This window comes from Octodon degus, unplaced genomic scaffold (genome assembly GCF_000260255.1).
Source record: "Octodon degus isolate 3935 unplaced genomic scaffold, OctDeg1.0 scaffold00130, whole genome shotgun sequence".
NCBI lineage: Eukaryota > Metazoa > Chordata > Mammalia > Rodentia > Octodontidae > Octodon > Octodon degus.
Window position 1 is genome coordinate 7,292,396 of NW_004524706.1, and position 27,221 is coordinate 7,319,616.

Genomic DNA, 27,221 nt, shown 5'->3' on the forward strand with positions numbered 1-27,221 from the left:
GTTGACCTACATAGTTGTACATATTTATTATGTACAATATGGTGTTTTGGAGCATATTTACTTCATGAATTAGTTAAACTAGCTAATTATTGAATACCTTACTTAAGATAGCTGTCACTTTCGTGGTGAGAACATTTTGAGTGTCCACTATCTTTGTTTTGCTTTGTTTTGTTTTTGAGGTGGGTCTCACTATGTAGGCTAGGCCAGACCTGAGCTCACAACATAGCCCAGACTGATCTAGAACTCAGTACCCTTCTGCCTCAACCTCCCAGTGCCTGGCTAGCTTTGTCCTTAGAACATAATGTATTCTCCCTCGTTAACTATAGTTACCATGCTGTGCATTAAACATCTATCTTTTAAAATGACCTATCAGGGAGTGAAAGGACTGATAAGCCAAAAATAGAAAGAGAACACATAGCACTCAGTCTTGAACAGGCTTGGCAAGGAGAGAAAGGAAGACACACAAGGGGGACAGAGAGCTATGTCCATGACTTTGCTACCCTGCTATTCTTTTTCAGCTCCAAGCCACAGCCACATCTCTACTGTGTCATTGGATTTTTGCTTTCAAATCCAGTCTGAGCTGTGTCAGAAAACAGAGTGTGCAGTGTAGGCACCGGGGGCAGGCCTGCTCAGCCACAGACGGGTGGGAAAGGACCGGGCCACTATCCTCCTCCCACCAGCCCTCCCTCACCTCAGGAGTGATGTTCAGGCTGCAGACCACACTATAAGAATCTCACTGGTAGAGCTAGACGTGTCAGGACACTGTCTCCATGATGTCCCCAAGTGGGTGACTCCAGGTCTCCTGAAGGAAACTGCAGGATGAGGGGAGGAGAGGAAAATGATGGATGGAAAATCACACTGCTCCCAGCTCTGGTGATGGGTGTGAGTGGGTGAGAAAGGGTGGGACTTCAGGTTGGACCGCCAAGGAGGCACATCTGATTCTAGCCCTGCCAGTGGGCAGAGGAATGGATAAGATAAATGTAAAGCCCTCTGGTTACACCAGGCAGATGGAGGCACCAGGTGTGGTTGCCACCTCCAAGATGGCCCCCATCCTCTTCGCCCTGTGTGACCCACTCCCATATCATAGCACATGTGGTCAGTATGGCCAAGAGAATAGGGTGGAAGTGATGAGGTATCCCTTCTGAGGCTACACCAAAAGACAGCAAGCCTTTGCCTGGTACCCTCATGGACTACTCACTCTAGGGAAAGGCACCAGGATAACACAAATGACCTATGACAAGGAACTGAGGCCCTCGCCACAGCTGCATGAGTGCGGTATCTTGGAGGTAGCTCTTCCAGCTCTGTTCAGGCTTTTTACCACAGCCCTGTCTGACGGCCTCACTACAATCCTGTAAGAGGCCCTGAGCAAGAACCACCGACAAACCCACTCCTAGCTTCCTGTCCTGTTGTCTTTGAGGTGTGCAAAGATGCTGAGGCACAGGACGCTGTGAGCCTGGAGCTGGAGTCGAGGTCTGTGCCTACCCCATCTCCTTGCCTCTTCTCCCTTCCCCTCCAGCCCTGATTGTTGGTTCCCATGGGAACTGTGAGTCCAGTGTGGAGGACCACCTGAGCAGCTTTCCTTGAAAGAAGAGCAACTGTCTCCATTTTGACTGAGTCTGACCCTATTTCCTCGTATTGTTCTGTACAGAGCTGGCTAGGACTTCTGTTTATCCTTCAATTGGCCTTAAGCAATGTATACTGGTCTTGCTGAGGTGCTGGTGATAGTCTTTGAAGGTGGCGTGCGTGTTTCCCTGGTAACTTATACCTGCTGCTCTTTAATATGAGCCGGGTGGAGACAGGACAGTAGAGCTAATGCTCTGCACTGCCAGCTGGGATGGAGCCTTGAGAAAGAAGCTGTGACTTCCTGGGGCTTGAAAGACTACATCAAAGCTGAAGCACCAGACTTACCAAAACATTAGATACTGTATAATGCAGATTACTCTCTCTGCATATCCTCTCTGCATATGGCAGAGGTTAATTTAGGCCATCCACCTAGCTTAGCTCATAGTAGTCTCTTTCCCACAATTCTCAGTCAATCCTCCACAAGCCACTCCTCCACTGAATAAAACCGGGTGAGGTCCTAGGTCATTCTTTTGGTTCCGGAAAGCCATCTTCATGGCTGGACTTAGAGCCCCTTGACTCCCCGATGATTGAAAATACAACTTAGTGTTTTTATTTTCGCCGTGGGTTGCATAAAAGTGGTAGATTGGAATCAACTTGATGAGATTCCAATAATGTAACTTTGGGATCATAAATATTACCTTCTTGGACTGAGACGAGGACCTGGAAGTGTCTCCTACATCCAGGACCAGAGTCCTGCCACCCTGCTCAGGCAGCCATCTATCAAAGAATTCCTCTCAAGATGGGCTTTATATTTTGTTGTATTTGAGAAAGAATCTGAATATGGAACTTTTGCTGGTTTCAACTTGTGATACTTCTGCCTCAGCCTCCCTGGTGCTGGGATTTTGGACCACCACACCTATCATTATGGCCTTTGTATGGGGTGGGGAGGGAGCTACAGAAAGACCCTAACAGTAATGGATGGACTGAACCCAGGCCTGGTCACTACTTGCATGCCCATTAACATTTCTGAAGGGCCTTAAAACAGCTTGTGGTAAACAAACAACCCAAGACAATATAAATTTATCGAACATCTCTTCTATTTATTTGAATGGCTTTTAAGACGTAGAAGCCCTCAGACACATAGGAGGAGTGCAGGAGATCCACACTGACCAGCATGTAGCAACCTGTATCCTGTGCCCAGGTAAATGCTGTGAGGGGTGAGAGAGTTGGAGCCCCCAGGATGCTGGGGGGGGGGGGCAAGGCTGGGAAAAACACACACTTATCTCACGTGAAGACAGTCACAGAGATGAGGAAGCACATGCTCTGCCCCTTCATGGAGGCACTTAGGAGGCTCATAGGAAACAGCAAGCAGAGGGATCAAGGAAGGAGGAAGACAGCAGGAAATGAATGGCAGGAGGCAAAGGGCTGCTGCAGGGAGGGACGAGTACATGGTGTGTGAAGGATTCTTTTTTTTGAGACAGGGTCTTGATAGTTCAGGCTGGCTTTGAGCTCACTTTGTAGCCCAGGCTGGCCTCAAACTTGCAACAATCCTCTTGCCTCAGCCTCTCAAGAGGTGGGATTACTGGTATGCACCACAAAGGCTTCCTTCTTAATCGTACTCTAAACTGGGGTTACTGAGACACTTTTCAGTGGCAACCAGGAATTAAGGATATGGGTATATTAAGTTAATAAAGAAGTTTGTGCTACACAGTTTAAAACTCAAGAGTTGAACTATGTCATTGCCAAAGTCTCTGGGAGACTTTAAACCATGATTGTGAGGGTGATGTTCTCTCACTCAGTTATTTAGGTCTAAAAATCTCAAGTTACTGGGCGGGCCTGGGCTAGTGGGTGCAAACTAGAGATTTGAGGGCCAGATTTAGCTTACAAGATATGTTGTCTTTGGCTTGCACTATGTTTTCAAACTCTGAAAGAGTTGCCAACATATGAAAGTCCAGATCTAACCTCTTATGAAAAACTGATTAGAAAGTCTGGCTATCTTGCCTGCATTGCCATGCGGCAGCAGTGCGTCACATGCTCGCATTGTCTATCTTGCCAAAGACCCTGCTGACTCCCTTCACTCATTTCTGTTTCCTGCCTGGACCCTGTAGGCTTTAGAGTTTGTGATCCGCAGTCTGTGTAACCTCAGTGGTTTTCTACTGGTAGCAGCTACGACTCCAGCCTCGAACCTTTTCCCTAACTCACTGGCAGGCTGCCCACAAAGCACATCCACACCAGGCCAGGAGTGCAGGAATCAGAGACCCTGCTCTGTAGAGCTTTGGTTTGCCTTGTGAGGCCTCCGACTTGGCAGAGATGAGTAATGGAAAGCTTCCCAGCCACATTTCCCTTGCATCCATCACATCCTGAAGTCCTCTGGGGGAATGGTCCATCAGGGAGACGCTTCCCAAGCAAGGTCAGGGGTAAGTCGTTTCTGGCCAGATGACAAAACCCAAGCAAAGGAAGAAATTCCAGCCTAGGCTGGGCTGGGCTGGGGAAATAGGGAGAAAGGCCAACTTCCCAGTCAGGCTGTAAGACATGTCTAGGACATCTGTGTACAACTGGCAGATCCTACAGATTTAGAAACCACACAAGTCATTGTGTGAATGGGCTCCTGCTAGACACTCATGTGTATGATCAGCCTCACTCCTAGCACTATGAGGAGGACACAAGTTGAAGGCAGTGAGGCAGGTATAATCAAGAGATCAGATCCCACCCCTCCTTCCCAAGACAGCAGAGGATAAGGATGAGAGAGGATTAAGAACCAAGACCTTGGCCAGACACTGGAAGCTAGGGAGGAAGACTAAGTAAAATGGCCTTGGTGACCCCCAGGCTACAAGCATTCCTTGTCTGTGAGATGACAGAAGAGCTGGCAGCAGCCCCAAGCAGCAGGACTGGCCATGAGTTCTGTATATGGAGCTCAGGGCCCTCAATGAACAGCACACACTTATAAGTAAGGAACAAAAACACAGGCATACACAAACACAGAGAGGTGTCAATAGAGCTACCTGAGCCACTACACATACCCACACAGACATCCATGCACAATTTTAATCCTCTTGTCACAGTGGTTATCGGTGACAGCAATCAGCTCAGCACACAGGTATGTTTAGCAAACATTTTCAGAGCACCTGAAGTCCTTTTTTGGCTGGTAGAAGTACTTGGCAGGGAGAGGCCCATACAGCACCAAGTAGTTCTGGAGGATAGAAAAGTCAGTAGGAACATGAACCACCACCAACAGCCGGTGCTGGCCTGCAGTGCCACCTACTGGCAAGAGAAGTTTTTCACTTTCCTTCAATGCTGCAAAATTTAAGACGCTGCTTCTCCCGCATCCACATGGTCTAGGGAAGCTGCCAACTGCAGGATGCCCTGTACTCCCTTCCACTGTGCTCCACTGGAGGCAGGAGAGATCCTAGCATCCTTGGAGTTGCACCACAGCACTAGAGAATGGGCATCCAGCCCCTTGCGTTCCTCCAGGAAAACAATTCCCAACACCAAGAGGGGGTGGCCGGACAGGCTCCATCTCTCAGGCCTCCTTCAGCTGTCTGGTAGTGCTGCCTGAAAGGCTGGCTGAGGACTCTGAAGCCAAGTCTGGGCTTAGCAGAGAAGGATAACATGATAGAATAGTAACAGTACTGGAGCCACAGGCAGGACGGCTTCCACACTTGCCACCTCTGAGACAGATCATGGAACCTCTTGACCCACAATTCCTTTATGAGGATGTGCTTATGGATCACACCCTCACGGCACGAGAAAACCACCATTCCCACTTTTACTGGCATTTGATCTTTCACTTGATCAGTAGCTTCTGAGCCAGACAAAGCCCGGCTAGGACCTCCTGCATGAAGAACTTGCTCTTGCTTTCAGAGAGCACACGAGGAGGACTTGTTAGATCTGAGCTACTGAAGTCAATGCCTGGCATTTGGCTCTCTCCAAACTCATCCACCTGCCAGCACTCCTTGCTGCCCAAGAGGCCCACTGACGGATGAGCGAGGAACACAAAGCCACACTGAGCAGACACTGGCAGTCAGCAGAGCTCGCCCCTGGCCAAGGCTCCTGCTCCCTGCCCCTTGCACCCTGAGCTGTCAGCTTCTCAGTTGGGCTCAAATCAAGTCCATGAATTAATTAACAAATAACAATAGGCTATGAGCCACCAGAAACAGTCAAAACTTGGAATCTTATTCAAGTTAATTCATTTTTATTTTTGAGACAGGATCTTGCTCCATTGCCTACGCTGTTCCCAAACCTGTGGTCTTTCTGCCCCAAGCCTGCTGGAGTAACCGGGGATTACAGGGGACTATGGTTTGGAATCTGAAACCCTCAAATGTCAAGCAAGGCTTAGCAGGCACAGAGCCTCCCGGCCCTGCCAGCACTGGAGTTGACTCCTGGCCTCTGAGTTTAGGTGGGTGTGACCTGATTCACCCCACTAAGGTGTGAGCCAAGGGTGTTTGCCTTAGCCCAGGGGTTCAGCAAACTTTTCTGGGAAGGACCAGAAAAAATAGTTTTGGCCTTGCAGTCTCTTGGAATCATTCAACTCTGCTGCAGTAGTTCAAAAGCAGCAGCTCAAAAACATGTGAACTCAGGCTGGTGTTATAGCTCAGTCGCACAGTGCCTGTCTGGCAAGTGCAAGGTCCTGAGTTCTATCCCAAGTACCCCCCCCCCAAAAAAAAAAACCCTCAAAACATGTGAACTCATGGAGACAGTGTGTTAGGAAATAGAATAATCTAGGTGCAACAGCAAATACCCTTAATCCCAGCACCCAGAAGTCAGAGAGAACTCCTTGAGTTCAGGTCCCTCCCAGATTACACAGTGAGCTTCTGTCTCAGAAGTAAACAAATAGCCAGGCATGTGAGGTTGATGCAGTAGGGTCACCACAAGTTTGAGGCCAGCCTGGGCTACATAGTGAGTTTAAATCCAGCCTGAATCACATGGAGAGACCCTGTTTCAAAAACAAAACACAATGCTCCCAAACAAGCAAAACAAAACAAAAATAGGCAGTTAGGTCAGGTTTCACTTAAGGCTTTCTAGTTTGCCAATCTCACATTAGCTCAAGTCAGGGGTTTTCAAACTGGATTCCACAGAGCTTGGGGTTATTGAGAAGTACTTCAGGGAATCTGCAAATGGTTGGCTTTAATTTAAGTTGCTCTTAGCTAGTTAGGAAGCTGCCACCAAAATGTCTCCATCAGAACATACTTCATCCAGCATTTCAACTTATGTGGACTGTGGAAAGCTTGGTCATAGCATCAGACAGACCCACCTAAGAGTCCCCCCAGCACCACCACCTCCTAGCTGGGTGGCTTTGGACAAGCCAGCATGTGGTATGGCACAAGAGTAGACACAGGCCATGGTTCTGGAAGACAGAACAGTCACAGTGGAGGGACCAGGGCAGCAGGGCTCACAAGGGCCAGTCAAGGCAGGGCTAATGACCAACCACTGTGGAAGCATTTCTCATGCAACTGTTTTTATAGCATGGGTCTACACCAACTGCCAATCGTTAAAATGTTGAATTCATCTTGGATTTGAGTTTCTTGCTGGTTTTTATTTTTATTTTTTTTGTTTCTTCTGGAAGTTCTCCCATTGCTCTGACTGGGCTCTTGGATAGGGCAGGGGGCTGTTTTGTAATGATCTGCATAGTCTCAGTGCTTAATAACAGGGCTTTTCTTCCGGTAGTTCTTCTAGTCTGGGACTTTGATGGCAAGCATTTCCTGCGACAGGTGTTCTGTAGGACCTGGTGCTTTCCGCTAAATGGGTCTGGTGTGCTGGGAGCTGTGGCCCCTCTGCCCCAAGGATGCAGTCTGAGATGGGGTTCTGGGCTTTGGTGCTCATCTGGATTTTTAATTTTCCAGGGTCATGGAGCCTCTCTTTGGCACCTGAGACCAACAGAAGGCCTATCTGCCTGCCTCCAGGATGTCTAGCTTTTTATGCCAGTTTCTGAAAGCTACTTTCCAGGCTCAAGTTGTTCATCTGTAATTTCCATAATAGAATTTGGACCTTTAGTGTCTCCCTGCTGCCCAGGGCTGTCTATATCCATTAATGGTGGCTCCAGTGAAATCCACAGCCTTCACTGTGCCTTATCTTTCTGTTTCCAACATCATATATTCCTGCTTCCTGAGCAACCTGAAAGGCTCTATGGTGATCATCCCTAGGCCCAGGGGGCTGGGCCTTATGAGTCCCAGGATCCTTGGAGTTCTTATTTTAATGAGGTGATAGCTGGACCTCAGAATGCATAGGTCCACTCTGTGAGCCTGGGTTGTGCCTGGCCTTGTAAGCTTCTTGCAGCCATTGGTTTGTAAGCCCCTAGAGGCTCCTCCAAGGGGCTACCTGCAAAGCTGCAGCAGGGAGAACACAGCTCTTACGTGGTCCTGGAAAGAGGAAAAAGATCTTGAGGCTGAGCTCTCTCTCTCTCTCTCTCTCTCTCTCTCTCTCTCTCTCTCTCCCCATTCCTCTATTCATTACTCCTTCCTTCCCTCTCCCGCTTGGCATCTCCTTGCAGTTATTCTTAAGTTGCACAGCATCTTGGGCTGAGTGCTCAGAGGACAGGGCCGAGCTGTCCGGGTCACCCTTCACCCCACGTTTCTAGGTGCCATCTCTCTGATGGTGTCCTTGGCTTTCTTTACAAGGTGCTTTCTCACAGCTGGGATGCTTTCAGGAGCTGGGCAACTGGTGCACAGACAGGTGTCTTCCCGTCCCTTCTTGGTCTTCCTATGGAACCAGCCATCATGCCTCTACCCTTCCTCTCAAAGAGTCAGAGCTGCTCAGCAAAGGGGAAATCTAGTCCATCAGGACATCAGAGTGCTCCCTAGGAAATGTGGAAGAAGGTGCTCCTGCAAGAGTGGAGGAGGGTATTTCATCCTAGAATTCCAGTGACAGAGAGCTCATTGTCTCCATGGTGGCTCTGACTCTACCCACAGCAGAAAAATTTTGTTACTGTGCTCAGCAACTTCCGTTTGAGCCATCAGTGTCTCGCTCCCCTTGGTCTCAGATCAGGCCTCCTGACACTTCCCACTTCGGCCAAGGCATGCCTTACCCCTGGGCTCAGGTTGGACAACGGCCCATTCATATACTGAGCCTTCTCCCCTTGCATGTCTGGGGTTGCAGATTCTCCCATCTTTCTCAGAGCTGCCTAAGAGCACAGCAGGATGCCATGACTGGAGCTTTGAGAGCCGAAGCAGAGGTTGGCTGGCAGAACAACTGAACTTTGGCTAGAAGTTGAGGCAAAGGGAAATGCTGCACTGGCAGCCACAGAAACTCCTTGCCAGGAACAACCTGCAATGCCTCCTCCTGGCAGAAGGAGAATTTGCACGAAGGCTAAATCATTCCCCTGGCTCTTCTTGGCAAACCTTGCACCTGGCCACTGAATCCTGATGGCACAGAACGTAGATAGGTCATCTTGCCCCAGTGGTTTGCAAATATAGAGTTATAGATAAGTGCTTGCCCATTTGACAAAGGCCCCTGGGCTGAGGGGTGAGTGGGGCTGAAATCTGCCTGTCGCTTGGTGTGAGGCTGTGTAAGCCAGCATGGAACTGGGTCAGGCCAGAAGAAGGGCATCTCTGCCCTGAGAAGAGTGCCCGTCTGTAATGTGCACAGCTGCATGCAGACAGCAGCCCTGCACAGAATGCCTCCTTCAAAAACCAAGCTGTCTTATAAAACTCAAGCATTGTTGGCTAACGGAGAGTCTGAAAACTACCTAAAACATGAGGAAACTGAGGCCCATGAAGGGGAGATAAACAAAATCATGCTGTTTGTGTCAAAGCAGAGCTTGGACATCAGACTCTTCTTTCTCACAGCAGTGTTCCTTGAGCTACACCAAGCAAGTTTCTATCCCAAGCTCCTTTGAGGCATCTTCCTTTTTTTTAGGCTTCTTGGACCTTCCTGCCCTCAGTCCCAGCAACTTCTGCCTGAAATGCATTACTCCACACTGTCCTGGCCAGGATCATGGCACAGTGTTTACCCAAAAGGAGGGACAGTGAGAATGCTGGCCCAATCCGTGGAATTTCCTTCGAAAACCTCATTCAGAGGGATGACAGCAGACATGCAGGAGGGCAGGACGGTGGGGAGTACAGCTCAGCTACTGTGCAGATGGAACCGGCTTTATGGGTGCAGTTCGCGGGGTGTTTGTGCCACACCATAAGGCACATGTGCAGCTACCGTGCCCATCTCCTGAGCCCCAGCCACGTGGAACATCTGGTCATCAAAGAAGATGTGTGGGCGGATCTTCTCAAGCAGGGGGCCCTTGGGCGCTCCAGCTAGGAACAAGGCCTCATCTGTCTCCAGGCCCCAGCTGCGCAGGGTCTTGAGGGCTCGGGCTCCGGAACTGGCTGCACTGCGTGCCGTCACCAAGTAGGTGCGGATTGGACACTCCAGCCGCAGGCCCTTGGAGTAGAACTTCTTCTGCAGCCTACCGAGGGCCTCCAGAAAGCCTTTGAGGGGGCCCTAGGAGAAGGCAAGGGAACACAGTGAGCTCGGCTCTCCCAAACATTTGCCTCTCTCTCTAGAGCATCAGTGTTCTGTTCCTTGGGGTAGAAAAACCTCTCAGGACCCTTAATTCTCTGGCAGCTTTGCTCCTCTTGCTTGGGCTCCCACGTGCCTCAGTACAGCTATAGAGACCTCAGTCTGGGGTTTGTCTTACTGTGACTGGGGCTCTGTCGGAATAACTGCAGCAGGGCCACTGTTGCCTCACACATCTGTATGTGTCCCTATCTACAGATGTCTGTCTGTACTTCTCTAAGTGTGGCCTTCTGTGGCCGCCAGCAGGTAAGAGCAGTCAGAATGAACTTACGGACATGTGGACAGATGGGCTGATGTGTAACTGCTAAATGGAGACCTGCTCATGGACACACAGCTGGCTCGGGGGGTCCAGCCCAAGCTTTCCAAGGTCAAGGAAAGGCGTGTGATTGTTTTCTGTATGGTGCCCAGAAAATGAGGCTTAAAAAGGACATGTGAGCAAAGAGCAGAAGAAAAAGTCTCCAGTATCTCAGGGAGGGCAGCTGGAAATAAGGAAAGTTGGGTTTCTTGTCTTGGAGACCCGGTCTTTGCTGGGTGGCCTGAACCTAGCTATGGTTTCTTCAGCCTCTGACAATCACTTAGTGGGAAAGCTGTCTGGCCCTGAGTGTCTGGATTTTTGCACAAAGCTCCCAGGAGAGATGGAAAACCACACAGTGCCATCCCCAGGGAATCTCCACCATGCTCCAGGACATAATCCACTCTTAGAGAGCAATGAATAGCCTGAGGGTGCATGAGAGTCCCTGAGCCCCCTGCCCGGGTGTGGCCAGAGGTGATCCAAGTGAAGGGTCTGCTCCAGCGGCTGCCCCCAGCAGGCTCTCCCTGCCCAGAGACAACAGTGCCCACCCAGCACTTCCTGTCCTTCGGGGAAGGAATGCAGGGGCTGCTGGGGAAATGAAAACTTCTTAGGGGGGTAGTGGATCCCAGAAAGAAGGTGAGGATTCCAGGGACAGGACAGTGGCTAAAAGGGGAAAGAGGATTCAAAGTGTGGGGGTTGAGGAGAGAAGGCTTCAGAGAAGAAATGAGGACCTTGGAAAGGGACTGGACCTGCCGAGAAGGGGAAAGGGCTCCAGAGAGGGGCTCAGAGGGACAGTGAAGGCTTCACAAGGGGAGGACTTCAGTGAAGGGGACGGGGACCCAGAATGGGAGCCAGGATGAGGCCTGAGGCTCGGTAAGGGATCCGGGGGACTCTGAGTCGAACCTGGCTCGGTTCTGGGGAGGAGGTAAATACACATATACTTAGGTCCACCTGCAGTACCTGGGCCAAAGGCTTGTTCTCATGGGCCTTCTCGTGCTCAAAGAACCTGTCCAGCCCATGGGCCTTGAAGATGCGCTCTGACTCATCTGAGAAGAGTACTGCATCTCCATCGAAGGCCACACGCAGCTGCGTCTGAGACACAGCCACATCCTTGCTGGGACTGAAGACTGTGGCAGCTGCGATTCCTGGTCAGAAAGAGACAAGCATCATTTGCATTCAGGCTGAGCAACAGCCTTATACCCTTTCTGGGTTATAAGAAAGGGCAGTTGTGGACTGGTGAGATGGCTCAGCGGTCTAAAGCACCTACTTAGAACAAGCTTAGCAAAGCACAGGGACCACGGTTCAATCCCCCAGCACCACATGCCAGCCAGCCCTGCCCCCTGGTGGGCTGAACTGCCCCCCCCCATGAATTTTAAAAAAAAAGAAAGGGCAGTTGCTATTGATCCCTATCCCAGCTGCTCCTCCAGGACCCAAGGAGAGGCTGATAAGGTATAGTGCTAAGGTTACCTAAAAAACAGCAGTGTGCATGGACAGGTGCCAGGAGTTGTGGTGCATGCCTATGATCTCAGATTCTGAAGGCTGAGGCAGGAGGATCACCATGAGTTCAAGGCCAATCTTATTTTGGCCATGTAGTAAACTCAAGGCCAGCCTGAATTACATGGCAAGACGCTATCTCAAAAAACAAACCCACACAAAAAAAATAAATGAACAGAAGCCACAACTTGGGGGCAGGGTTTTGAAGGCCCTTGCCTATGCCTGGGTCACCCCTTAAGTTGATGCTTTGTGGAGAGGTTTGGGGGAGTCCTTGGAGAAGGAGGATATTCCAGGGGCTCAAGGCAGTAGCCAAAGAGTGAAAAGGAGTGAGTACTTTACTACCTACTAAGATCATGCAGATGAGGCCAGCATACAGCAGCACTGAAGAAAGGGTCCCCCAGGCCACGGCTCTGCTTAGGGTCACTCATAAACCCCTCACACAGATCTATAGGCAGGATGGAAGGAGCCCCATTCTGGCTGGGCCACAGCCAGTCCTAATTTTGTTTCTGGTGAGTCACCAAACTTCTCAGGGCCCGAGTAAAATTCAGGGTCACTCAGCTCTGTGTGAGTCCTGTACTGCCACAGCAGCACCCAACTCCATCCTACTCAGGGCAGGTTGCTCTCTTGGGTTCCATAAGGCAATGGTTTTGGCCCTGGGAGGCATCCAGAGCTCTACAGGGGGCAAGGACACCTGGCAGGGGCCAGGCTCCAGCCACCATGGATACCAGAGTGCCTGGCAGCTGGCTGAACCTGTCCTCTGCCTTTATTTCTCCCCAAAGACCACTTCTGCCCTGTGCTTAGGGAATCCAGGCGGGACCTGTGCCAAGCGCTGAGAGGGGGTAGGACAAGCCTCACTGCAGCTTAACTAGCTCAGGGGTGTCAGGGAGGACCAGGCCATGAGCATCAGGCCAAGCACCTTCTCAGCTATGCCAAGCCAGGGCTCCCTGTGCTTACCAGGGCTCCCATTCAACCACAGCACTGTTCTCTGACTGAGGAAGTTATAGACACACAGAGGCACAACTATGTGCTGGTGTTCTGGCCCCAACCAAAGTATATGATATCCTTCTAGGCAAGTGACTTCTGTCCTCTAGTGAAAGAAAGCCTCATAGAGCTCCCTGTAGCTCAGGACAGTGAGGCACTGGGGGAGTGGCCAGGCTTCCAGGTAGGAGACAGCATGAAAGAAACAGAGAAAATGGCATATTGTCACTTGTGTTCAGCCACAGAGCCTGTTCAGGAAGCAGGACTGTCCCTCCTCCTTGATGGGCCTGTGTGCAATGGGACATACAGCCCGACAGGAGACCTGAGGCAACTGCTACTACTCAAATCTGTCCCCTGGAAAGCCAGTGGGTGGAACTCCTCTATGTCGGTGTTTGAAGTTGAGTCTTCTAATCTTGTTTTAATACCAGCCAACCCAGCTTCTGGACATATTGACCATTTCCCAGAGCCCACTGCTCAAGCTGGGCCGATATGGTTCCCTCTTCCCACTGCCTAAAGAGGAAGGCAGGGGCTGCTCACATTCACACAGGAGTCAGAATTCTTACTGACCTGGAAGAAGTACAGAAGGAAGGTTCCCGTGGAAACAGAAAGCTGGTAATGTTGATAAGTAAAAGCATCCCTAGCCCAGTGAGGCAGGGAGTGGGGAGGTGGAAAGGGTAGGGCCTTGTTTTCAGAGTTTATAAGACGGATCATAGGAATTTATCCACCATTTCCCCTCTAGTTACCATGGCAACCCACAGCATCTGTTCAGAGATGTAAGGCCAGGCCTCCAGGGCCCTGGAGCTGGACTTTCTGTGCTCTCCTTCTTTATTTTGACTCACCCTCATTAATAGCCTCTTGCACTTTTTCTGCATCAGCTGACAAGTAGAGGTTGGTGTGATAGGCCTTGAGGTAGCAGATGGGGCTGTTCCCACCTGTCATGCAGAACCTCTCAATGAACAGATCTGGGGAGGAGACAGAAAGCATCCAGGAGAGGCTGGGGTCAACCTCAGGGCCTTAGAATGATCTCTGTACCTAAAGAATGCCACTGTGGCTCTGAGGGGTGGGGAAGCCAGCAGAGTGATTCTCTGATTTTAGGCCAATGTTGCCCCTTGTAGTACCTCCCTTCTTCATCTATGAGATGGGAATGATTGCAGCTCTGGTTCACAGTAATCTCTCCTATCAAGGATGGATCCTCTGGCCATCACTTGGGACCTTGCCTCCTGGCTGTAACTGACTGGATATGGGCAGATTCTGCCTCACCCAGCTGAACCAGTCGGATTCTTTACCAGGGTTGACAGGTAGCACAGGTTGTGAAATATTTGCTGGTTGATATATGGTTGTTGTCCTGAGTCCATGGAGTGATCCAGGATGCTAGGCTCCTCACAGTTCACCCTAGAAGGGGGCTCTACACTGGCACTCTGTGGTTTTTGTCCCTACTTCTCAGTGCCTGTTACATGGGCAGTCAAGGTATTTTTGAGGGGAAGGGTACCAGGAATAGAACTGAGGAATTTGCACTTGCCAGGCAGGTTCTGTACCTCTGAGCTATATCACTGGCCCCATATTTTTAATTTTTTTTAAGACAAGGTTTTAGTACATGGTTCCAGCTGGCCTTGGACTCACTGTATATAGCACAGGCTGACCTCAAACTCATGGCAATGCTCCTGCCTCAGCCTGCTGAGTGCTGGGATTACAGTCAAGTATTTTTAATATCACCACTCATCCCCAGAATTTAAAATTTGTATTAAAAATACCAGCTAGGGAGAGGGTAGGGGTGTGATGAAGTGGTAGGGCACATGCTTAGCATGCCTGAGATCCTGGGTTCAATCTCAAGCAGCTAACACAAATAAATAAAATAAAGTTAAGTAAATTTTCTTGGATGCTTAAAACAAGGTCTTATAAACCTCTATAAAAAGTTTATTTTTCTCTTTGTCTCTTCCCAAATTGGATTTCTCTGATTTTCTTGGTTTTCTATTCAGAAAAGCAGAGAAATCCAGTCTGGGGTGAGAGAAGTATGGGAAAGGAAAAAGAAAAAAGAGAAGAAATACACTTGCTAAAGAAGCACAAGTAGGGGCTGGGGAGATAGCTCGATGGTCTAAACCCCTGCCTGGTAAACGCAAGGACTCGAGTTTGATCCCCAGTACCCCATGCCATATTGGCCCCGTGCCACGCAGGTCACTGAAGCACAGCATGGTGGCATGTGCCTGTATTCTCAGCCTTGGGGAGCCTAAAACAAGAGGATCACTATGAGTCCGAGCTGCAAAGCGAGACCCTGTACCAAACACAAAAATAAAAGCTTAAAAAAAAAAAAAAAAAAAAGAAGCAGCACAACTAAAAGCCCATGTGGCCCCAAGAAGAGAAGAACCAAAAAGAGATTTCCAGGACTTGGATTCAGGCCTTTGAGGATCCAACTTTATTTCCTGCCTTGTGGTTTTTGAGACACCCTGGGTCCAAGGAGCAAGTCCTCTTTCCTGCCAAAGCTAGCTCTGGAGATTCTATCCTTGCAACAAACGGTCTGGACTGAGACTCAGAAGCACTTTTACTCTGACAACTGCGTCTGCCTCTCCCAGCAGCCTTGTGAGGCCTGCTGGGTCATCACAGGAAGAGAGGCAAGCGCTCAGGCACAGGGAGTGGGCTCAGCACAGTGTATGCTGCAGCTGGCCTATATGAGCTGATGGCAAAACATTCAGGGATTTTGAAAGCTATTATTTTGATCAATACTGATAGCCTAAAATCAACCATGGTAGGCTTATTTATACCCTGAAAACTGACAACGCTTCAAATCAGAGTTTTGTTCATTTGGTCTTCGAAGGGTCAGTTTACCAGCGCCTGCCGCCAGGGGGCGCGGGAGGGTCCCCCCCCCCCCCCCCTTGTGCTCACCATAGTGGTTGATGCTGTTTATCAGGCGGACTCCCACTTGAGCGTGGTTGTTGGTCATGAGGACGATGTCGAAGATGTCCTCGCTCTCTGGGTACAGCTCCCGGAGCCGCCGGTTCACAGCCTCCAGGGCCTGGAAGGGAGAGAGAGAGAGCACCCACCAGCTCTGAACCCCCAGGATGGACACCTGGAATGTTGGTGGCCGGGATGCAATGAGGGAGGAGGGAGGCCGGGCTTGGGACTAGCGAGATCAGGGCACGTGTACTATCTCTTAATGCCATTCTCTGCCATCTTGGGGCGGGGCTCTTGCTTCTCAGGGGTACCTCTCTATAGGGGTGAGTACGCTTACCTTGGGAGATCTGCATTTGTCCAGAGGAAGGGTGACCTTTCCTTCCCACCAGGGCTGTCTCCACCCCCAACCAAACCTGGTCCCTGTCGGGTCGCACTACCCAGAAGGGACTACTTCTCATTACTTGGATACCCACAGGGATGCTTTTACCTCTCCCCACCAAAACACAGGGTGGGCTGCTGCTGGAACAGCCCCTCACCTTCACAAAGGGGAAGGCTGGTCCGGGGCTGAAGGGCTCATTCTCGTGCTCCAGCTGATAGCGCACATACTCCTCCACACCCTGCTCTTGGAAGATCCTCTGCTCCTCCTCCATGCGGAACAAGGCCCGGGAAGACACTGCGATGGTGATTGCATTCTGAGGCTTGGGCTGCAGAGGTGCAGGAGAGAGTCACTCGGATGCTCCCTGGGCAGGTGTGCATGTGCAGGCGCCTCTGGGAACTGGGACTTGGAGGAGACCCGGGCCCAGACTCAGGTGCAAAGAGGCTCATCCTTGGGAAGGGGCAGACTTAGGTCTGCATTCACACAGAAGCAGCTGGGGACTCCCCACTTAGAAGTGTCAGCTAAAGGAGGGCCATGCCCTTGGGGAGTCTGCAATTTAGGTGGCCATCTGGACACAAAGGAAAAATAAATACAAGGTACATTGGCAAAATAAACCTGATGCTTGAGATGATCTCCAGATGGTTACCATTCTGAAATGAGAGCCACATGCTCTTAGGAAGAAATTGGTGCCCAGAAACATGGCGATCACATAAGAAAACTTATCGCTGGCCCACACCTGTCTCCTGAGCTCCAGACTCTTACTTAACTGCTCCGGTGAACTAACAGACACTCCAATGCACCACAGCCAAGGCTGAATTCCCACCACTTTCTCCGCCCTCAAGCCCCACCCTTCCCTCTTTTCCTCATCTTGGGACTCAACAGCACTGTCCCCCCACCCAGACCTCCATTGGATGAGTGGACAGCTCCACTATCCACACAAGCTCAGCTTCCCCCCTCCCTCGCCTCCCTTCCCCACCAGTCACCACTCCATGCTACCGGTGGAGTCTATCCGCTCCTCTCTGCTCTGCTTTCCATAGGCCAGAGTCACCCTCATTTCTCTCCTCCTGCAATTTCCCACCCACATTACTGCCAGGGGATTTTTCTGCAGTGTAGAATTGCTCACAGCCTCCCTCTTCAGCAGTGCCCACCCTCCTCAAAGTTAATTTGGCAGCCTTCAGAATAGAGCTGGACACCCTTGGCAATACACTCTCACTTCTCTTTCCTCTCGGCTTCCCCTTCTCAGCTTTGCTCACAATCTGACCTTTCTCACATCTGTGCCCACCTAGGTCCTCTTCCTTTGAGCCTTTGAGCAGGATGTCTTTCCCCAATATGCTGTTTCCTGTTCTGTCTACCTGGCTAACTTCACCTTCAGCTCTCAAAATAAATTCACCTCTGGGAAGCCTGCCCTCGCCAGAGTTTCCATTTGACACCCAGCCTATGAATTTCTCTCTTAGCACAATTAAACATTAAATTAGAATTGCTTCACTATTTCTCTTTCTAGGCAGAGTTCCAGGGAGGAAGCAGGAGACCTGCTTAAATCATGAGAGCAGGAACAATGTGATGTGTATTGTGGTCCTTACTGTATCTGTAGTACTTAAGACTATGCCTGGCCTGGAGCAACACCCAGCAAACTTTTAATGCCTCTGAACTTTTAATAGAAACTCCAGGGTAGTACCCTCCCTCACCTCTCAGTTCAATTACTTGACAGATATAGTAGGTTCTCAGAGAGTATCTTTTTTAGTTGACATAAATTTGACAAAAATTTATGGTTCTTTGCCTCAGGTACCTGGAAAGCTGGCTACTGCCCTTAGAGTTCACAGGCTGGTGGAAAAGATAAGAAAACAGAGAACTAATTCAGACACAAAGGCTGAAGCAGACCTGATGATACAGCTTCTGAGCAAGTTAAGAGGAAAGGAGGCCTTTGAGTGGAGCCTTCAAGGAGGAGCAGAGTGGATGAAGGGAGGAAGGGAAGTTGCAAAGGTAAGCACAGCCTAGGGCATATGGGGGAGTGCCTCACTGAGCCACAAAAGCAGGCAGGTGCTAGATGGCAAGAGGCCTCAGAACTCCTCAGGGACCCCAGAAGGCCTTAGAACTATTTCCCCACCTCTGCATCTGATTGTTTATGTCCCCTTAAAATGTCTGTCTTTAGACCAAGGTGGTGGTATTAAGAGCTGAGGCCTGTGAGCAGTGATTAAGTCATGATGAGTTTAGTGTCCTTATAAAAGAGAAACCAGAGAGCTTGACTTGCATACTCTGCCATGTGAGGACACAGCTCAAGAGTTTGCTGGGGCCTTGATCTTGGATTGCCAGCCTCCAAGACTGTGAGAAATGAATTTTTTGCTGTTTACAGAATAAGCCACCCAGTCTATGGCACTTTGTTATAGCAGCTCGAAGGGACTAAGACACCCAACCCTGACGAAACAAGAAGTGCGTGCTATCACGGACAGCAGCTGTACCCTTGTGCAGCTTCTGAATGTGGTGCCAAGGGGCTCATGGATTCCAAGAGTCCCGCCAATCTCTGTGACATGGAAGTTCTGGGATCATGATTCTTCCTTTACAGATGAGGGGGGGACTCAAATGGAGGTTGAGACTCATAAAGGGCCTTGCTTTCTGACCTGTGCCTGGGAGCCTTGTGAGCCACTTACCTGGCCCCATTGCTTCGTTTCGGCACTAAGCCTGGGCTCCAATGAGTTGGCAACACTGAGGGATTACCATGTGACAGACACTTACTGGTGACGCTGCACAAACAATGCACATTTGATCTTGGCCCCTGTGGAGTTTATGATGCACCTCCAATACAGATTGGTACAATCTTCCAGAAAGCACTGCCCAGTGGAACTTCTGTGATAATGGGATCAATATTTCATAGTGGGTGGGACTATGGAGTGACTTGAGATGTGATTAGTAACTCTGAAGATCTAAGTTCTTAATTTCATTTGATTTTAATGAATGTAAATAACTAAGTAGGGACAGAGGTTATTAAGCTCTAGAAACTTAAAATAGAAATGGAACGTGAAGGATTCCCTACTGTTGGTGGCTGACCTCAGTTTATACGTGGCTTTTAACCCCAACCAAGACAGCATGCATGGTCTGCAGGACCAGGGCAAGGCAGTGGGAGAACAGGTACTCTTCCTCTGAGACTCAGCCCTGGTGTCTCAGCCAGGGACTGACCATGACTACATGTCCGTGCGTCCTTGGGCCGGACACTTCCCAACCCCAGCTGCACTTGTGGCTCCTTGAGAAAAGAGGCTAAAAGCAGAAGACCCAAAGGAAAGGTGTTTCTGAGAGACAGCTAAGGATGGCCAGGGCAGGCTCAGGATTGGGGAGAGATCAACTCCCGCAAACCTAGGAGGTGGGAGGGTCTCAGATGGGGCTGAATTTGCCATCCCCACACCTACCCCAGTGTGCTGGGTGCTGGGTTTACTGGATTGGAACAAGCCTGTCCCCTCCTCAAGGACAGAGCCAGTTGCTTTCCAGCCCCTCCAGGCAGTTCCCAAGCCTGCTGCTCTAGCCTGGACATCCTGCCAGCGTCTCACTCGCCACTTTCTGTCTCACATATGCGCCTGACTGCTGAGTCCTGGGCCCCCTCTGGCTGAGCTACCCAGACCCCAACCCAGCCTATCCTGGCAATTGCAAGACAAAATATCTTGGTTACTATGGCCCCAGGAGGCTTTACAGATGGGGCGATAGTCTCCGAGAGGGGCAAGATACTATTCCACGCCATAGAGCAAAGTCAAGTTAGAGCGGATACAAGATCCCAAATCTCTGTCTTCTGGCCTGGACTCTGTCCACACAGTAGTCCACCTGCTGTGGCCGTCCTCAAAGCTGCTTCTGTTTCTTCAGTGGCTTCTTCAGCCTCCCCATCCAGATTTGGGTTCAGTGGTGAGAAACACTATGTTCTCTGACTGTGCTGTCTCAGGGCCAGCACACTTTCCTCCCAGAATGGAGGAGAAAGTGCAGGACTCAGCTGGTATAGATGAATGGCTGTCCAGGCTCTGGGGGATCTGAGGGGACAGGTAAAGGAGCTAGCCAGAGCTGGGAGGAGCTGAGGCATACAGACCCTCTGTGCCTGGCTGGGTCTCTGTCACCAGGCCATGAGTGGTCAGGTGCACCAGGACCAGAAAGGAGCCCACATCCCAGATGAGAATTGGGTCAAAACAAGCCAGGGGCTCAGCCTGGGAGCACTGGGCTCCAGAAGGCCAGGATCCTGCCAGCTGTCTGCCTTGCACTGGGCTGAGGCCCAGGCTGACCACACTGGCTTGGGGGTGGGGATGGAAGAATAACAAAGGCGCCCAGCCTCCTTGGTCCTGCCTTCTGCCTGCCTGAGAAACTACCATCACATTTCCATTCCAACCAACATGATTCTCCCTACTGCATCCAAGATAGGAACAGAGCCAAAAAAACTTATTTCTGAATAGAGAAAGGCTATCGGGGAGACAGGGACAGGGCAGCTCTGGACAGAGGCAGTCCTCTAACTCTATGATGTGAGGGCCTCCAATGAGTCTTCACTCAGCTAATATTTCACTCCAGCTCCTGGGAATGAGAACACCACCAGGCCAGGCCCTGATATGGCCCATGAGGTTTACAGCCCCCAAAATAGCCTGTGGGAAGACTGGAGGGAGGAACAGGAGGCAGGAAGCCTCCAGGTTCCTTGTCCTAAAGAACCGTGAGGGTCAGGGCCTGACCAAAGGGCCGTGTTATGACCGATGGCTGAGCATGAGCTCACTGCTTCCTTGGTGCCTGGGAGGAGAAGGATTTTGAGCACCAAAGTATTCACTATCCCAGACTCTAGTGTCCACCTCCTCTTCTCCACCCCTCACACTGTGACAGTGACCCAGCTCTGCCTTCTCATGGGTGCTAGGCCCACCCATCATGGTTCATCTCACAAAGATCCCAGTATGATCTTTCTAGAACAAAAATGGGACCAAGTTAATCCCCTGTTGAAAAATCCTGCAATGGCTCCATTTATTTTTTTAAAGTAGGTTGACTTTTTATTCTGATGACTTCTTAGTCAGAACCCTGATATGTAAGCCAGATATTACCATATATAATTGGTATGCCTATTTTACAAATTCAAAAGTATGTTATAAATAAATGTATTATAAAGTCAACCACTGAAAACAATACAGTTGTTTAGATGACCACAAATCTGAAACTAGCACAGTCTTAAGCTTCAGCGTCCAGCTGATTTATTTTTGTTTGTTTTTGCACAGTATTGAGAAATTCCTTGTCTCAGTTACTCTTCCCTCATTTCTGGGACAAATACATGACACCCAAAATGAAGGAAGGAAAGGTTTATTTAGCTCACAGTTACTGGAGGTTTCAGTCCACACTCAGCTGGTTCCAAGGCAGAGCAGCACATGGCAGAGCAACCTTTCATGGCGGCGGCAAAGAGTAGAGAGCAAAATGGAGAAGTAGCAGCAACAATGGCTACAGAGAGCAGGTCTGTCTCCCTTAAATTGCATTCAAGCTCACTACTCCAGGCTGGGAATAGTACTCACACCCATAATCCCAGTGGATCAAGAGTTAATCACAAACTCCAGAAGTCCATCCCATGACTGTGTAAGGCTTTGGGGGGACAACTAGACACAAACCATAACATTCTGCCCTTGGACCCCCAAAGACTCATGCATATTCCTTTGTGCAATAGACATTTTAGTCCATCTCTAAGAGTTGCCAAAGTCCTAACAGTTTCAGCATTGCTGAATAGTCCAAGTCCCAAGTGTCCTCCAAGACCTAAGGCAAACTCTTAGCTTGTGAGCCCTGTACAAATGAAAAGTTAAACACTTCCAACATTCAATGGTACAAGATAAACATTACCATTCCAAAAGGTAAACACAGGATACCAAGCATTAGGACCAAAGCAAGTCCAAAATCCAGAAGGACAAACATTAAACCTATAGTTACATGTGGAACATCTGAAGCAATCTGTGGCAAATTGTAAGCTCCATATGGCTCCACCCCATGGCACTCTTGGTGGTAGCTCCCATGGTTTCTCTCCCAGGCCAGCTTTGCTCCCTCCTTGCAGTTTCCCTTAGATGATCCACATTCCTGGCTTTTCCGAACTTCTGGGGTTTCCACTGAATAGGCTTCTCACTCACAGCTGTACACTCTGCCCTCTTAGAGGCACACCGCCTGGTCTCCCAGACCTTCTGAAATCGAGGTGGAAGCCTTCTTAACCTCAGAACTCTTGCGTTCTGCAAGTACCTAAAGCCAATGCCATGCGGATGATGCCAAGGTCCGCTGCCAGCTGGAGCAGTAGCCAGGTTTCTTTTCTCTTGACTGTAGGGGTCGAGTACCTGGATTGCTGAGCACTCTGACCCTGATTCCAAGGAACACATTCTCTATATCAGTGCCATTCTGGAGCCCTGTGTAGCCACTGCCATCATTCTGGAACATGGGGCTCTGTGGCTTTTCCTCAAGGCAAAGTCCCTCACCCTTGCAATTCTGAGGCTGCAAAGGGTGGAGACCTGCTGTTTTCAGTCATGTCCTCAGGCCATCCTTTTCTTTTTCCTTCTTGGCAGTGTAGATCCTCTCAATTCTATCTTTACTTTCCACAGCTTTAGAAGGATTTTTTTTTTGGCTGGCTCAGGCTGCCTTAAGGGCTGGTCTGGTACAGAATTGGAGCTGGGGATCAAACCACAGTCCCCTGCGCCTGACTGAGTTTGCCTAAGCAGGCGCTTTAAACAACTGAGCTAACCTGCAAGCCCCCCATTTTACACAACTTTATTGGAGCTTCCTTTCTCACCAAACTCACTATTTATTTATTTATATTTTTGGTAGCTGGCTCCGCCCTCTGTGGGGGTGGGGCTGGTGCAGCATGTGGTGCCAGGGTAGAACCTTGGTCCCTGTGTTTGCCTAAATTTGCCTAAGCAGGTGCTTTAGACCCCTGAGCTATCTTACTAGTCCAACATTTTAAATCATCCTGTTAGGCTCTTTGCTCTTGATTCTCAACATAAATCTGACAAAAGCCCCCAACAAAAGCCATGCCACTCCCTCAAAAGAAATATTCGACTGCTCTGAGATTTCTTTTGAAAGATTAGTCTGCTATATTTAATTTCAGCCTCAGGCAAAGTCTCTGGACACAAGCAAAATCCAGACAAACTTTCTGCCATGCTGTAACACAAATCACCTGGAGTCCAACTACCAATGCAGTTCCTCTTCCCAGCAGAAACCTCTCCAGTCTGGTCTTTACTGGCAGGCTTTCTATTAGTCTTCTGCTCTGAGCTCTGACCAGAATCTCAAGTACAAAACAACCAAAGCTGTTCCAGCATTTCTCTTATAGGTGACATCTGCAAACTTTTCCTATCTCTTCCCATAAACCATTCCCAAAAGCTTGTAATCCATATGGTCAGGTTTAGTCACAATAATGACCCCACTTCTGTGGTACCAAATTCAGTCTCGGTGAATTTTCTCCTGTTGCTGGGACAAATACCTGGCACCCAAAATGAAAGAAGGAAAGGTTTATTTCGCTCACAGTTACTGGAGGTTTCAGTCCATACTCAGCTGGTTCCAAGGCAGAGCGGCACATGGCAGAGGGCAACAAAGAGCAGAGAGCAAAATGGAGAAGTAGCAGCAACAATGGCTACAGAGAGCAGGTCTGTCTCCCTTAAATTGCATTCAGGCTATCCACCCCAGCCTGGGAGTAGCACTCATAAGCATAATCCCAGCAGCACTCACACTCATAACCCCAGTGGATCATGATTTAATCACAAACTCTAGAAGTCCATCCCATGACTGCATCAGGCTTTGGGGGGACAACTAGACACAAACAATAGCAGTTCTGATTCACTCTGATAAGTGATTGTAAACAGGAAGAGGTTTTTAAAAAATTTTGTTTCATTTTAAATTACAAATCCTGCAATCCTGAGATGCTCTCCTGTTAAAGAATCAGAGGAAAATCTTTATTTTGGGGTTTGCTAAAAAAATAATGTGTACCACAAGTTATAGTGGTCTTCAAGGTGCTGAAACACCCAATGAACATATTTGAATATAATTGTTTAAAATATAATTTGATTTCTGAACAGAACACCAATAGTACAAAAATAATACTGAGAATCAACAAATGGGGTCACATCAAATTAAAAAGTTTCTGCACAGCAAAAGAAACAACTAACAGAGCGAAGAGACAACCTACAGAATGGAAAAAAAATTTGCCAGCTATTTCTCAGATAGAAGACTAACATGTAGAATATGTCAAGAACTCAACCAAATTAGACAGCCCCAAATTTTTAAAAAAAATGGACAAATAAAATGAATAGACACTTCTTAAAAGAAATACAAAAATATTCCACATCACTGAGCATTAGATAAGTGCAAGTTGAAAACAATACACAGGGGGCCGGGCAGATGGCACAGTGGAATAGGCGCTTCCCTCAAGGGCCTGAGTTCAATCCCTGGTTCTGCTAAAAAAAACAAAACAAAACAAAACAAACCTAGCAATACACAGATTCCATCTTATTTCAGACAGAATGGCTATCATCAAGAAATCAAATAAGAGAGCCAGGGATATAGCTCAGTGGCACGGTCCCTGCCGGGCAAGTGCAACATCCTAAGTTTGATTCCCAGTACCAAAAAGAGAGAGCAAGAGAGAAAGAAATCAAATAACAATTGCTGGTAAACTCTTCTAAATTGTTGATAGGATTGTACAACCACTATGGAAATTAATATAGAGATTTTCCAAAAAACTAAAGATAGAAATCCTATTGAACCTAGCTATTCCCCTTCTAGGTATCTTGCTGAAAGAGTTAAAATCATTATATTACAGTAATACAGCATAGATATGTTTATAGCAGCACAATTTATAATGGCCACATTTTGGGAATGGCCTATAACTCCTTGGTAGATGAATGAATAAAGGTATTTACACACAATAGAGTACTTCTCTGCCATAAAGAGCAATAAACTTGAGCAGGTAAATGGATGCACCTTGAGATCATAATATTAAATGAATTAGACACATAAGCTTAAATATCCCAGGGTTTCTCTTATATGAGAAATCCAAGATATAAATAAAAAGCAAAATAAAAGACAATAGGAAGTAGAGAGAGCTTTTTCAAATGGGAAGGAGAACAAACGATGGAAGGAGGGAAGGGAAGAAAAGGGGAAAGAAAAGAAAAGAATTAAAGAAAAATGGAGGTGGGTATTGTGGCACATGCCTGTAATCCCAGCGTTTGGGAAGCTGAGGCAGGAGGATCACTGCAAGCTCCAGGCCAGCCTGCGCTATATAGTGAGTTCAAGGCCAACCTAAAGTACAGTGAGACTCTGAATTGTATAGAATGAGACCTTGTCTCGAAAAAAAAAACAAAAAACCAAAAACCACCGAACAACAAAAAGAAAAGAAAGAAATAAAGAGAAAAATAAAGAAGGAAGGAAAGAAGAAAGAAAGAAAAAAGAAACAAATGGAAACAGATCTTTGCAAATGGGAAGGAGACTAAGAATTGAAAGAAACAGGGAGGAAGAGGAGAGGAGGCAATGAAAAGAGAAGAGGTGTCCATGCACCAACCCCCAGATTGAATGTAATCACAATGAGGTGCAAACATCTACAGGTAAAAATAAATTTTAAAATAAAAATATATAACTAGAATAAGAATATAAATTGGCCTCGCACGTCCACAGACCTCCTGAAACATGGGTTTCACCAAATTCAGTTTGAAAACCTCAGTCCCATCAATAAGGTTCAAGCTTTTTCACAAGGCACTCCTGGCTGTTCAATAGTGGGGTGCTCTGCCGTCCCCCACCTCTCCCCCAACAATCCCACTCCCTCCTACTCAGTACTGATTCCCTAACCCGGCCCTCCTGATTTTCACCCATCATTTCCCTCTGCCCGGGAACTCGCAGCTACTGAGGCGTTAAGGTCAGCTCGGATGCTGTTGCACAAGGCCCCCCGTCGCTCCTGCCCTGTGCTCCCGCTGTGCCATGGAGCACATTTTACCTGGGCACCCACCATCTCCAGAGCCTCCATTCATGCGGTGTGACCTGAGACAAGAGTACAGCTCAATTAATATCAGCCCCTTGTGAGCCCAGGCCTGGACGGGGTTCAGGGACGATAGTCAGATGCTCGAAGGCCGGACTGGAAGTCTTTGGAGGCTGCCTTGGTCCTCAGTTCCTTTCCCAGACTCTGAGATCTGGGAACCCGGAGTGAAGGAGCTCAAGGGCAGATCAAGTCATCACGAACTTATCTCGCAGGAAAGAGGAGCTGATGCTGTACGCGAGGTCTCAGAGGGCTGAGGCCAGCATGGAGGTCGCCAGGATTTTACTGTCCGAGGCGGAAAGGAGCAGCGCTGGCAGCTGGGGGCAGAGCCCAGACCCAGACCCGGGTCGCAGAGAGCGAGCTGCTCTCTACTATTGAGATGCAGGAAACGCTGCGCCAGGACCGGCTGACGGAGCCCTAGCCAGAGGCCCAGTGCAGGTGCTGGAGACCCGAGAGCCCAGGGAGAAGCCAGGTTTTGAGTCCGATTACCCTAGCCGGGGACGCCCTCGCCAACAAGTGTGTCCTGAGCGCCTGGCTGCCCGTGCTGGGAGGGACTGCGGCGACCGCTGCCAGGCGCTGGGTCCCGATGACAGCATGGGGGAGGGGGCCTGGCGTAGAACCCAAGCCCAGGGGAAGAAAACGCCGTCATCAGCGCTGCCAGAGCAGAGCTCCCAAAATAGACCCGAGCCCGCGCCAAGTGCCGGGTGCGTCGTTCGGGGTCTGAGGACTGCGCCCCCTCCTGGAGCGGCGCCGCTGGTCCCTTCCCGAGCCGGCGACCCCTTCCTGGGAGCGACCTTTTCTCCGCCCAACCCGCCAGACCCATTGCTCGCTCTTACCGATTTGGGTTTCTTCTTGGGAGCAGAGCTGTCATAGAAAGTCTTAGCCTTCTCCCAGTGTGGGGCCGCAGCTGTCTCTGCCCCCAGCCCGGGCTCGCGGGGCTCCCGAGGCTCTCGGGGCTCCCGGGGCTCCATGCTGGATCTGATCCGGTCCGGCCCGGCCCGGCCCAAGCAGGCGGGAGGCGCGAAGTTCGCGGGCTGCTGCGGGCAGGAGGTGCGGGGCGCGGAAAGAGGCGGGGAGGGCACGGAAGAGCGGGCGCCGCCCCCGCGGTGGGCAGGGGAGGCAGACTTGTCCGCCGTCGCCTGGGTGCAGCTGCCCTG

General features: G+C 49.5%; 1 protein-coding gene across 3 annotated transcripts; it reads right to left on the reverse strand.

Moving 5' to 3' along the window:
• Positions 1-7,112: 7,112 nt before the first annotated feature.
• On the reverse strand, positions 7,113-27,221 carry Nt5c1a (5'-nucleotidase, cytosolic IA). 3 transcript variants are annotated; one of them, XM_004641061.3, is made up of 6 exons: positions 26,901-27,221; positions 16,252-16,419; positions 15,707-15,836; positions 13,669-13,791; positions 11,318-11,502; positions 7,113-9,990 (listed from the first exon to the last, which is right to left on the reverse strand). In XM_004641061.3, exons 1-6 carry the CDS (start codon positions 27,033-27,035, stop codon positions 9,649-9,651), a joined length of 1,083 nt encoding a protein of 360 aa, XP_004641118.2. In that variant the 5' UTR covers positions 27,036-27,221; the 3' UTR covers positions 7,113-9,648. The 3 variants fall into 3 exon arrangements, with proteins under 3 accessions (XP_004641118.2, XP_023556822.1, XP_023556821.1); XM_023701054.1 differs by lacking the exon at positions 26,901-27,221 and adding an exon at positions 26,038-26,657; XM_023701053.1 differs by lacking the exon at positions 26,901-27,221 and adding an exon at positions 26,026-26,657.